This window comes from Pelecanus crispus, chromosome 14, assembly GCF_030463565.1.
Source record: "Pelecanus crispus isolate bPelCri1 chromosome 14, bPelCri1.pri, whole genome shotgun sequence".
Lineage (NCBI taxonomy): Eukaryota > Metazoa > Chordata > Aves > Pelecaniformes > Pelecanidae > Pelecanus > Pelecanus crispus.
Window position 1 is genome coordinate 13014144 of NC_134656.1, and position 13020 is coordinate 13027163.

The 13020-nt window shown below is 55.6% G+C and overlaps 1 protein-coding gene across 1 annotated transcript; it reads right to left on the minus strand.

Moving 5' to 3' along the window:
* Nucleotides 1-662: 662 nt before the first annotated feature.
* On the minus strand, nucleotides 663-5427 carry KCNK15 (potassium two pore domain channel subfamily K member 15). Its single transcript, XM_075721260.1, has 2 exons — nucleotides 5136-5427; nucleotides 663-1810 (listed from the first exon to the last, which is right to left on the minus strand). The coding sequence occupies exons 1-2, from the start codon at nucleotides 5416-5418 to the stop codon at nucleotides 897-899; spliced, it is 1197 nt and encodes a 398-aa protein (XP_075577375.1). The 5' UTR covers nucleotides 5419-5427; the 3' UTR covers nucleotides 663-896.
* Between the last annotated feature and the right edge of the window lie 7593 nt (nucleotides 5428-13020).

The following is a 13020-nucleotide window of genomic DNA, read 5'->3' on the forward strand; positions in this document are numbered from 1 at the left end:
ACCCTTTGCAGGTGGCTCTATATGGTTCCGGGAGGTTCTCCGTGGGGCTCTGACTGCCCTCAGCAGTCTGAGCTCATCACAGAGGAGGGCTATGGCTGGCCTGGAGGAGTTCAGCTTCCCCTGCAAATGGGACACAGCATCCCACCAACCAGCTCAGCCTGAAGGACCTGTCAGTAGCAAGATAAGGTGTGCTGGTGGGTAAGTGGGTGAGTGTATGGAACCTCCAGCTTCCAAAAGTACCGAGCCAGCCACAAGCCTGAGCTTAGACCTGGAGGGCTGGTCATGGAGATGCAGTGCCATGAAGCTGTCCTTGTGCTGAGCAGCAGGACTGCAGCCCGTCCCCTCCTGCCCACCTCTCCCTGCCCACCCACAGGCGGCAAACCTGCTGTGTGGCACCAACTTACCTGAACCCGTTGTCACGGGACACCTTAAAGATCTCCAGCCCTGCAGGGCTCACTTACTCGGGCTTTGATTTTGAAACACTCTCAGCAAGTGCAATCCAGCCCATGTAGAAAGAGGCATGTGCTGGCAGCGGCCACAGCCAAGGTTAGGCAAAGCGGGAGGGCAGCAATGCCTCCATTTGGAGAGCAAGGAGGTGGGAAAGCAAACCAGCTTGCTGGACTTCACATCAGGGGGCCTCTTGCCAGACCCAAATGCCTGAACCTACTTGGGAGGAAAAAACAAAGAAAAACTAAGTGTCATTCAGTGCCTGCAAAAAGGAATTATTATTTCTCAGCAGGATTTAAAGGCTCCTGCTGGACCCTGCATGGGGCTGGCTGCCAGCTGAAAGGGAAGAGTAACAGAAAAATGAGAGCAATAAGGAGGACCTGACATCTCTGTTCTTAATTTATCATCATAGTAAGACTCGAGCACCAAGTACAGCTCGGCACACGCTCCTAGATGGATTTCCTCCGCAGCCGGGGGTGTTGCCGGCAGCGAGCGCTGTTGGATGATAAAGTGCTCCCCGGGGAAGAGCCAGTCTGACCCCGTGTGCTTAGGGAGACCTCGTCGATTTTGTAGGAAATGGAGTTGTAATACACAGGGTTGGTGTGGCAGCTCAGGGTCTCAGGGTGGGAGGGCACTGGGCTGCCACACAGCTGAGGTCTGTAGCACAGGCACGTGCAGAAGGAGGGGACTGTAGCTGCCGAGTTGGCTGACTGGCGCCGCTGCCTCTCCGCGTCCTCCTGGATCAGTGGGATGAGGTTCATCTGGCTTGTCCTGTCCTCCACAGGAAGAAAAATGGCATTGCTGCTCCGGCTGTCCTCTTTCGGCTTGAGGTGGACGTTGTTCCGGGCTCTCCTCAGTGAGGCGCGCTCTTCGGCATCCCGCCGCTCGTCCTCCGAGTTCATTGTCAGGAACCGCAGCACCACCAGGTTGAGGAAGGCACCAATGACAGTCAGGCCCACCAGGATGTACATGAAGCTGAAAGCTACATAAGGGGGTTTCTTTTGCAAAGCCTCGTTCTTCTGCAGAGCCACAAAGTCTCCAAAGCCAATAGTGGTCAAGGTAATGAAGCAGTAGTAATAGGCATGAAAGAAAGTCCAACCCTCAAAATAAGAGAAGGCTGCTGCGCCGATGCACAGGGTCCCCATGCAGGACAGAAAGCCAACTAGGACCATGTTCTCCATGGAGACATTGGTTGTCCTCATGCCCAGACACTTCTTGATCTTCTTGAGCAGTAGCCGCACGACAGTGTTCATGCGCTCCCCCAGGCTCTGGAACATGACCAGCGTCAGGGGGATGCCCAGGATGGCGTAGAACATGCAGAAAACTTTGCCAGCGTCCGTGCCTGGGGCGGCATGCCCATAGCCTGCGAAGGAAAGAGGAAAGGCAGGCGTCAAGCTCTCACTGGGGTTTCCAGCAAGGCTGCTCCAGGACCAAGAGGAGCAGTAGGAGAATGGGGGAAAATGGAAAATGAATCAATAACAGAGCTGCAGGCAATGCTAACAAGGCCATGGGATGCCACATCCTTTGGGATGATGGCACATTGCAGTATCATGTGGGCAGAACCTCATTTGACCTCTAAAGAGAGAAGGTACCCTCCTGATAGCCCCTGAGCTTGTATGAGGTCATGGTGGCCAAGAGGAACCCTAGAGCTGGATTGGGGTCTGCAAGCCCTCTGCAGCTCATAAGCAATTTAGAGGCAATGATGCCATGCCAGTGCTCGGTCCACAGGGTAACCTGAATCCCCACAGTGAGGGAGGATGGAGGCTCCGCAGGATGCGGAGGCCAAAAGCGCCAGGTCACCCTGTGGGAAGGTATGCCCCCAGCCAGCCCTGTCCCCAAATGCCCTTGCAGGGCAATCGTCACCTCCCCCGGCACCTGCTCCTGCCCCTCCTCTCCCCTGAGCCCTCCAGTCACATGCATCTTTGACTCTCAGCTATGTGATCATTTGCTGCGTGGCCTGTTGCATAGGAGCTATAGGGCCTCTGTGCTGTAGGGTCAGTCCCCACAGAAGCAGCTAAGTCTGGGAGGACTTCTGCAGAGCAACTTCAGATTTACTCCAGTGTCACTAAGACTCAGACCTAAAGCACTGCTGGATCACTGGGGAGGAGGGGTTGTGCTGTTTTAAAAGCAGGGAAGCATTTATGCTACCACAGCCCTGTCAGCCCTTGTCCCTGGGACAAAGAACTCAAGGAGGACAAGGTTCTCCTTGAATGCCTTCTGAGATTTAATTTCCCCACCTTGCTCCAAGTTTCGGAGCTGTGACTCAAGGACACACACAATTATACCATGAGTCGGAATGAGGTATTCACCGCAATCTTCCGGACTTCAGTGATTCTGCACCCGCCTCACAATTATGGAAGCTTAACAGAAATCGGTGGCCTCTGACCCAAGCGGATGAGTAACTAACTCAGTGCGAGGGAGTCATGCAGCGCAGGGAGTAACAGCATCCAAAGGTATCCAAGCCTTTCTTTTGAGTTGCTATGAGAAACTACCAAGGCTGGAAACTTCCTTCCTGAAGGTGCCTGCAGAACAGCGCCGGCTCCTTCCTGCACTGCTGCATGGCCTTTTGCAAACAGCTATTTATATTTTCACTTTTTCTAGGTAACCACCTGACTTTTGCATGAAGATATGGGGGACACCCCCCCCCCCCCCCTTTTTTTATTTCTCAGTCTTGTCAAAGCCGTGACTTGGCTTCACCTCTGTCTCTGCTGCCAGTGGATTTGCAGGACTCTTAGGGAAGCTGTTAGCCTGCAGTGATGGGAAGACCAGAGGAGGATAACCACATTGTCCCAGGCTCCCAAGCACACCTCCTGCTCCAGGAAACTCTTGGAATGGGACAGGACTGGGAGGATGAGGACAGCCTTATCCTCGACCATGCTGTACTCTGAACTGCAAGCAGGCAGGAAGGGACTGGTTTCTAGTTGCTCTGTCTGTTCATAAACCCATGCAATCAAAGTTGATAAACTTAATGCCTACATGCCACATTTCACAGAATACAGAGCAGACATGAGACTGCAGTGGCAAAAAAACCCCAGTCAGATCCAAGCTTAATAACCAAGTGCAATTATCAGGTCCTAGGCTACAAGATAATACACTGACAGCAATGAGGAGGTAAACATAATGATCCAGAAGAGCAGTAAGTGGAAAAACAGTTGTTGTAGCCTGAGAGACTCCTGAAAGAACATTTGACTGATGCTTTCAAAATGACAAAGGGTATTAGAAAGAGTAAACACAGCTACATTAACATTAAAACGGAGATTTGGAGCACAGCCCCATATAAAGAGATCTGACATGCCAGCATTTTAGAAATATGGCACCTGGGCTAAAATTATTTATTGCATGGGATGTGTGATAAGTGTAGCAATTGTTTGTCACAGTCAACAGAAAAATAATGTAAATGAAGCAATAACCTGTCACAAGATGATGGACATTTTCACTGAAGCCATTCATCCAACCCTCCTTCTGGGGCCTGACTCTAACAGGGCCCTGAACCCCTCGCTGTTTGCTGGCCACATGCATTGCCAGCTGCACCAACCCCGCAGCACAGCTCATGGGGGCACACAGAGCCCCCGAGGCAGGGCCTGCCAGCTACCTGCCCCTCCACCACCTCTTGTCCCCTGGTAACGCAGCGCAGTTGACCCTACCAGCCCTTGTCCTGAGGGACGATGCTTTCAGCTACCAGATGTATTTCACCCATCCCAAGCCCCTCTGTAAGTCTGAGTCCCATACTGCAGACGAGGAAGTGGCTGCTGGCTGTGGAAGGGCAGCATTTGGCCTCAGGGTTCCTGCCTCCACAACACCTCTGCTGATAGAAATCCTGGCACAAGCCATGACATGAGCACAGGATCCCACATCTGTCTTCCCCCATAGGGTGCTCAGGGTGCATGGATTAATAAAAGTGAATTAATTAAACAATGCTCAACTCCCATGTGGCTAATCTCACCTCGAATTAAGGCAATCCTCATTCAATTTAGTTTAAATTTCCTGCAGAATTGAAAAGGGGCAAACCAAGGCTGGGTAAGTGTGTCTACATAGGGGCTTAATGCGATTCATTCCCCTCCAAGCTAACTGACACCCATATCTCTGGGTTCCTCAGCAAGCAGAGCGAGGTTCGGTGTCTGGTGGCTGTCTTGGCTCCCTGAAGCAGGTCTCATACAGCCAAACGTCCAGAGTTTTGAGCTGGCAAGGAAGCCAACAGTTCTTGCCCAGCTCTTCAGCCTGGCTTGCTGGCTACAACACCGTGCAGAGGACGGATGTGGCTCCCACCTCTGCCCTCCTACACCCCTGCCAGCTTCTGCAGCTGCCTGCCCCGAAGGTGCCTGCAGAAGCTCCATGTGCTGCCGCCTCACTGGGACAATGTGTACGCCTCATTTCATGGCCCCAGCCGTAGCACGACTCCCGGCGTCCCCAGAAGTGGGTGGCCCCCAGCCTGCACATAGATTACCTCTTCCACCGCTGGACACTGGGGTCCCACAGGGTCAGCTCGGGGGGTGGCCTGAAGGGATGTCCCAGCCTTGCAAGGGTGACACCTGCCTCTCCTGTGCAGGCAGCTCCCCCGGGCTGACGTGGGGCACCCAGAGACGGTGGAAGTGTGGGAGGCTGTGGAGGTGCAGAGCTGTGGGGATGGAGCCGTATGGGGGTGGAGGGATGTGGGGACGGAGGGGCGCAGGAGGCACACCAGCACTCACCGATGGTGGTGATGACCGTGATGGCGAAGTAGAAGGAGCCGGCGAACTTCCACTGCCGCCCGGCGCGGTGCGGCTCGGCCTGCAGCACCAGCCGCTCCAGCTCCCGGTAGTCCTCGGCGGAGAAGCGGTACTTCCTCCGCAGCTCCCCGCGCTTCTGCTCCAGCAGCCGCTTGCGGCCGCTCTCCGCCTCCGACTCCAGCGCATCGAAGACGGCGGCGCCCACCAGCAGGTAGGAGAAGATGCAGAGGATGAGCGCGGCCGTGCGCAGGTTCTGCCGCTTCATGGCGAGGGGCGGCCGCGGCGCCTCAGCCCGGGCTCCGCATGGCCCCGCGCCCGCCGCCCCGCGCGGGCCCCGCGCGCATCCCCCGCGCCCGCCCGGCCCCGCGCCCGCGCGCCGCCCCCTGCGCGCCCGCGCGCCGCCCCCTGCGGGCACCGGGCACCGGCTCCTGCGGGCACCAGCTCCTGCGGGCACCGGGCACCGGCTCCTGCGGGCACCGCCCCCTGAGGGCACGGGGCACCGGCTCCTGCGGGCACCGGCTCCTGCGGGCACCGCCCCCTGAGGGCACCGGGCACCGGCTCCTGCGGGCACCAGCTCCTGCGGGCACCGCCCCCTGCGGGCACCGGGCACCGGCTCCTGCGGGCACCAGCTCCTGCGGGCACCGGGCACCGGCCCCTGCGGGCACCGGGCACCGGCTCCTGCGGGCACCAGCTCCTGCGGGCACCGGGCACCGGCTCCTGCGGGCACCGCCCCCTGAGGGCACCGGGCACCGGCTCCTGCGGGCACCGGCTCCTGCGGGCACCGCCCCCTGAGGGCACCGGGCACCGGCTCCTGCGGGCACCAGCTCCTGCGGGCACCGCCCCCTGCGGGCACCGGGCACCGGCTCCTGCAGGCACCAGCCCCTGAGGGCACCGGGCACCGGCTCCTGCGGGCACCAGCTCCTGCAGGCACCGGGCACCGGCTGCCCCAGGCCCTGGCCCCTGCGGGCACCGGGCACCGGCTCCTGCGGGCACCGGCCCCCTGTGGGCACTTGGCACCGGCTGCTCCAGGCCCTGGCCCCTGCAGGCACTGGGCACTGGCTTCTGCGGGCACCGGCCCCTGCGGATGCTGGGCACCGGCTCCTGCGGGCACCGGCCCCTGCGGGCACCAGGCACCAGCCCCTGCGGGCACCGGCTCCTGCAGGCATCAGGCACCGGCCCGTGCCGGCACCGGCTCCTGCGGGCACCGGGCACCTGCTGCCCCAGGCCCCGGCTCCTGCGGGCGCACGTACCCATGCCTGTTTGCACCGAGACCGGCGCCTGCGTGCCCCGAGCCCACCGTGCCTGGCAGCACTGGGCCGGAGCTGGCAGCCCCAGGCTGCAGGTGAGCCCCAGCGAGGCCACGCTTCATCCCATTCCGGTGACGTTAAGAAGGGTCCCTTCCCCCAAAGCTGGGCTTGGCTGCGTGCTCCCAGGCTGGAGGAGTTCCTTGTGCCAGCGCCCTCTCTGCCTGCCCTGCCCGAAAGCAGGGACCCTTGGGGCTCTGGGCACTGCCCCTGGGCCCACAGCCCCGCGGTGCCATGCCCATGCGGGCAGCCCTCGCCTCTGCTGCCAGCTCCACCCAGCTCTGGGCAGGGAGGTGCTGCTTCACACCCATGGCAGCGAGGAACGCGCTGCGGTCCGTGTTATCTGTGTTATCTCTGCTTTTTCCAGCCGGTCACCAGAGCGGATGGTCTGGCCTGCCTTGTCCAGTGCTGTTTTAGGAGAGCAGAAAGGAACAAAATAATCAGGTTCAGCATTTCTGCTGATTTCTCTGACATGTTCATCCGACTCTGCAGGCACGGGGGGACGCAGGGCCCACTGGCCCTGCGCTGGTGTGGGGAGCAGTGAGCAGAGCCTCCCCGTGCTGATGCACTGCGGACAGCCCAGGTCGGCTTGGAGGTGCAGGGAAATTAGCTGTGGTAGGAGACAGAGCCCACAAAGTGAAGACCCTGTTCCTCATTACTGGTTTCCTGAGCTTTTATGTAACTCTTACGTTTCACTTTTAAAAATAGAAAGATACTTCTCTGAGTTGTATGTTGCAGGAGATAGTATCTCCTTCAAGAAACACACTCTCCTTTTTTTGACGGGGAATAAAGCAAACAAGGAAAACAAACCAACAAGCAGGCTTACATCCCTCTTCACTCCATCTGTCTCACCTCTCTCTCTGGAGAGGCCAAGATGCTTTGGGCTTTAATTGCAGCAAAGGAGGTTTGAGTTGGACATAAGAAAACTTTCTAACCATGAAGACAGTGAAACACCGGAACGGATTGCTTGGGGAGATTGTGGCAGCCCCATCACTGGAGGGGTTTAAAAATAAAATAAGATAAGCAGATGTCTGCCAGAAGAGCTCTGGGTAGAGCTGATGACCTCTGTCGTGGTTTAACCTCATGTGGGCTGAGATAAAGGCAGTTTAACAGTACAGCAGAGGAAGAGAAAGTAATAATAATAATGATAAAAGAATATACAAAGCAAGTGATGCACAATGCAACTGCTCACCACCTGCTGACCGACACCCAGCCCGTCCCCGAGCAGCAATCGCTGCCCCCCCACCGGCTCCCCCAAGTTTCTATACTGAAATGTATATACAGCGTTGAATATGGAATAGCCCTTGGGCCAGTTTGGGTCAGCTGCCCTGGCCATGCCCCCTTCCCAGCTTCTTGTGCACCTGGCAGAGCATGGGAAGCTGAAAAGTGCTTGACTAGCATAAGCAGTACTTAGCAACATCTAAAACATCAGTGTGTTATCAGCATTATTCTCATACTAAATCCAAAACACAGCACTGTGCCAGCTACTGGGAAGAAAATTAACTCTATCCCAGCCGAAACCAGGACAACCTCCCAGAGCAGGGGATGACTCGATGCCCTCCTGGAGCCCCTTCCAGCCCTGTCCTCTGCATTTCCATGGCCAGCACGAGGGACACGGTGCACTTCCCTGCTGTAATCGTGAACTCTTTTTCACCCTGGACACTTGCCACTTCCCTCCTCCTTGCTGAGCCTCTCTGCCAGCACCGTTAGTGAAAGTTTTTATTGAAGAAAAAATACAGGCTCCAGCATCCATCACCAGCAGCACAAGCTGTCAGTGGATTGGTGTTTGACATTGTAGCATTTGCAGCCTCCTAAATCACATGGCATAACCTCCGCTGGAGGAATGTGTCTGGTTTATGTCCTCCATGGTGTCGTTTGCAGCCTGGGATGCTGTCAAACCTCCAGACCCAGAGCAATGTGGGGGCTGCCTGCTAGAGAAGATACGCTTCACCTGCTGCCATCCAGCTGCTGGTGATTTTTTCCACTGGTCAGCAATGACATCCTGCCTTGAAGACAGGACACAGTGCTGCTAACTGAGCTCCTTGCAGGTCAAATTCTGGTGTCCCCAGGTAATATTTGGAGCATGAAGCTGATGTTGTAGCATGTTGTCCAAAGCCAGCTGCTCTGTGCAGATGTTGGGCCAACATGCCAGTGCAGGTTCGAGCATGCAAAACCCTGGAAGATGCTCTCCAGCCACGGCAGAAGATCAGCACAAGCTACTTGCACAGTTTCCTTTAGCAGCAGCATCAATCATAGATGGTCATGGGCTACCTAAATCCTCCACATTTTGTTTCCAAACATGTGTTTGCAACGACAGCCAGCAGTGCTTGGGCAGAGATGGTAGAGCACGGCCTTCTCAAAACACTACCTACATAGGGAAGGGGCCTGTGGATGGGATCTCACCCTCCCTGTGGCTGGGGCTGTTTAGGGCAGGGGGGGCCATCTCCACCCCCGCAGTATGATCAGCTCTCAGCACTTCCTCAGTGTGGTTTCTGCTTAGCCCTGTCCTCTTTGGGTCTTCTCCTGACCCCAGAAGAAATCCTCACCTGGCAGTGTCTTGTGCCATGGATCTTCCCTTGGCACGACCTTTCCATGCTACACTGGGGGTTACAGAGATTCAGGTAAATCCTTTTTCTGGAAAAGGGGATGCCATCGATGGAGCAGAGTTGGAAGAGGATCTCATTCAGCAACAGGCACAATGAAACAGCTGCTGATCACTCCCACAGGGGCTTGGGATGTCACTGGTTTCTCCTTTTGGAGTTTGCTTTGACCTCACGCAGGTCACAGGCCCCTGTGGAATAAAGGCTGCTCAGCAGGAACAAGGGTAGCAGGTTCCATCTCGTAATAAGAAATGCCCCCAGTAACAAATCCAGCGCTGATGAAACCAGGACTGTGCAGCAGTAATGCACACAGCCCTGTGTTCTGAATGGGGTCATTAGGCTTCATAATTAAGATGATGCTGAAATCAGCCTGCTCTGCCATCTTACTGCTCATGCATTGCTTTTTCCTGCATGCACTGAGCACAGGGGCATGAGTGAGACCAAACTCTGTCAGATCGCTGTTGTGCAGGGCAGTCCCTCCTGAGGCACACTGAGGCTCCTTCAGTTCAACCTTTGTCTTTCCCCTGACTTCGCTCAGCTTGAGAAAGGTCAGGCAGGAGCCGCAGGATCAGGCCAGGAAAGATAATGTACTTCATCATTGATTTCCAGTGAGAAGTTGCATTATGAGATTAAATGTCTCATTTTTATTGCATGGGGAGGCAGAGAGAAAGCAAGAGCTCTGAAAATAAAATAGAAGTCGAAGTGATGTGTTTCTGTTGTAAGGTGCTTGTGACCAGGAACAAACGTACCTTGTTTGTTCAGTCCTTCGGAGGTGAACTTTGAGGAGGTGTTTCCTTCTGAGGTTGGTAAACAAAGTCAAACCTCATCTGTGTTTAAACCAGCACTTAATTTATGTGTCTAATAGGCCCACATCTACTAATTCCAGGCTGTCAGGGAATTTATTAAAAAGCTTTTCTAGTTTTAATGGATTGAAATAAGCAAAGCTGCTTAACCATCTCAGATGAAAGATGCTAGATAGGGACCAGCAGCGTGGGTCTGTTTGAGTCGGTCCCGCAGCCCAACATATGTGGGGAGAGGTGGGAGCATCCTGCCAGCTTTGCTCAAGCTGCTTCAGGCATCAACGCTGCCTCGGGGTGCACTGGCCTGGGCCAACAGCTCCTGGTCCCCGAGCAAAGGGGTCAGCGTTAGCAGGATGTGCGGTACCGGCTGCTGTTGCACCTCCGGCTGCGCTGCCCACGTACCCATGGGTGGCAGCCAGGGCTGAGGACGGGGTCTGGCAGGTGTCAGGCCCCTCGCTGTGTTTCAGCTGTGAAGAGCTCCAGCACTCTGGGGGCTTGGGGACCATCCTGGTGTGCTCTGCTTCTTTTGGTTATTTTTAAAGACCAAATAGATGTTTTCTTTTGCCTTAGTAAAAGCATCAGCTATTCTGGCTTTAATGCCATTTAATACTGAGATTATAGCCTCACAATACCACAGGATATTTTTAAACCAATGCATTCGTTCATTTCTAAAAAGGCTTAGATACCAAGATATGAATAACAACCAGCCGCAGGTGCCCAGATGCGAGTGGGACTCCAAGCACTGCTGGGCTGTCCCAGGCCAGGCGGCACTGCGAGTCAGGCACAGGGAGCAATCCCTCCTCTCCGCGTGAGGAGCACAGCAATGCCCTCTTCTGTGGACACAGAGTCCCTGACAGGATCCAGGCTGGATATAACGATGTTTGCTTCTGCCCCCATGAATCCATAAATCTTCCTGTAAAATATCCTCCTGCCTGCCAGAGCTAACTTGTCTCTGTCCTACAGGCCACACTCTGGGTTATTGGAGGCTCAGGAACCTCACCCTAACCCTAACCCTAACCCTAACCCTAACCCTCTCTCGGCTCTGGGATTTCCCTGCTGCCTCCCTCCCTGACTTCTTGTAACTTGGGCAGCTGCAGGCACTTTTCTCTGCATTGTAATCTAGAAGCTGAGTGAGGGAATTAATGAAGCATTGGATATAAACTGGTTGCAAATGCAGTGGTCAGTCACCATGGGTGTGGCTTGCAGGTTTCAAACCCCAGGGCAGGTGGACATAGCTTCACCTATGACTGTCTTCAACCCCCTTGCCTGGAACCAGCCATGCTAAACCTTGGCTGTGCCTCCTCCTGATACCCCACAGCCCATTAGTGAGCCTTCCCCAATTACCCTTCCTACCCAAAACAGGTCCTGCAAGGGGCCGCAAAGCCCCATCCTCCCCACCCCGGCTCCCCCCAACAGCTTGATCTGCCACTGGTTGTACACGAAGCAGACCTGGGCTGGAAATGCTGAGAGTGCTCTTGACAGTTTATGGTCACAAACTCTATTTTCAGCCTAATAAGTTTTTTATACACTTGGAAAGCTGTCAGTTGAACATCAGCCAGGCACAAAGTACCTGCCATAAAGTGCCTGGACCACAACCAAACAGGAAAGGTGCTGCTCTGCTTTAGCAAGTTCTTGATCTCAGCTGCTTAAGTTTGTTCATTTATTTGGTTTGAGGACCTTGGCTTTAATAACAAAATAATAAGATAAAATAATAATGCCCCTGCTTAATAATTTGTGGCAATATTTACTGAGAGCCTGTTAAATCAGAGCTGGCAACCAGCTTGGATTGGGGCGCGGGTGGGAGGCTCTGTGGTGCTGCTGCCGGTGCTGGGGTGGGCTGGTCCCTGTGAGGAACCACTGAACCCCAGTGACGAAGGAGAGAGGCTTTGGGAACGTGTCTGGAGAAAGGTCCCGCTCCCTGGGAAGGTTAATCTGGAGATGAGCTGCCGTGGCCGTGACTGCAGACTCACCATAGAAACACGGCCACATCAAACCCTTGGACAAACAGAGAGCAGGGCCTGATCCTGAGTGCGCCTCTGCTCCCACCACGGCAGCGTCACGATGCTATAAATGACTTTCCCGCATCACAGCCCAAAGGGTTGCCAGGAAGGTCAAGGGTGGGGGGTCAAAGGGTCTGGGAATGAATTGCAAATATGCGAGGCTCTCTTGGAGGAGGGTGTCCCAGTGACAGCTTCGCCACTGTCCTACAAGGCAGCCCCTGCCACGGCAGCACTGCACCGTGGGGATGGAAAAGCTCCTGAACTGCCGTTAGGGTTCCTGTGGGACACCCCTGGGTGAGTGATGGGCTCTGGCATGCTGTGTGGCACATCATAACCCACATGGCACCTGGTGAGTGCCACGGCCCCTGCGGGGAGTCCTGTGGGTGGCTTCAGTGCCAAAGGCCCACATGGTCAGTTCATTAACTGGTCCCCAGGTCCCATGGCACCCTCCTTCCCACGGGGGAGCCGCAGGGCAGTGGGTCCCACTGCAGGGCACCACAGGCTGGCTGGGGCAGGAGGCAGCTGCTGCCAGCTGCTGGCTCCTGGCTCTGGCAGTGTGTGTGCATGCCTGCCTGGGTGTGCTTGAGGGAGGAATGGTGGTGGCTCCTGTCCCAACAGCAAGCTGAACCATGCTCCGGGTGAGATTTTGCTGTGCCAGCAGCTGGTGCGGTGACTTTGTGGGGCGGTGACCTCGTGGCATGGGAGCTGTGGCAAGCCCTGTCTGCTGCCCCGGGGCTTCGCTTCCCAGGCAGACAGTTTACAGCAAATGGCTCATTTCGATGCTAAAAATAACCCAATAGGAAACAAATTGGCCCCAGCACTTCAAGTGGGGAAAAATGCCTTTACTAGTAAAACTCAAGATGTCCTTTCCTGTTCTGCCCCTGAAACTCAGGGAACCAGTGCTGAGATGCTGACTGAGCTTCCCAGACAGGCACCAACTTATTTCAATGCAGTGTTTGATTCCACCAATATGCATTTTTCTTTCCCTGCTAGTGATGCTCCACAGGCTGGTCCCAGCTGCCAGCCTCCGCCAGCCAGACGTGGCTCCAGCTTTGGGGCCACAAGCATTTTCCCAGCCAAGGGAGCCATGCCCTGTGAAAATGCTCCCAGCTGCACCACACTGGAGAGCACAGCAGGTTCCCAGTGGGGAATGAACACAACAA

Excerpts from the sequence above, each read along its gene's own strand:
- KCNK15 (XM_075721260.1), bottom strand. The coding sequence starts at position 5,418 with ATGAAGCGGCAGAACCTGCGCACGGCCGCGCTCATCCTCTGCATCTTC. Across the intron at positions 1,811-5,135 it reads CACGGTCATCACCACCATCG|GCTATGGGCATGCCGCCCCA; the intron begins GTGAGTGCTGGT and ends TTTCCTTCGCAG.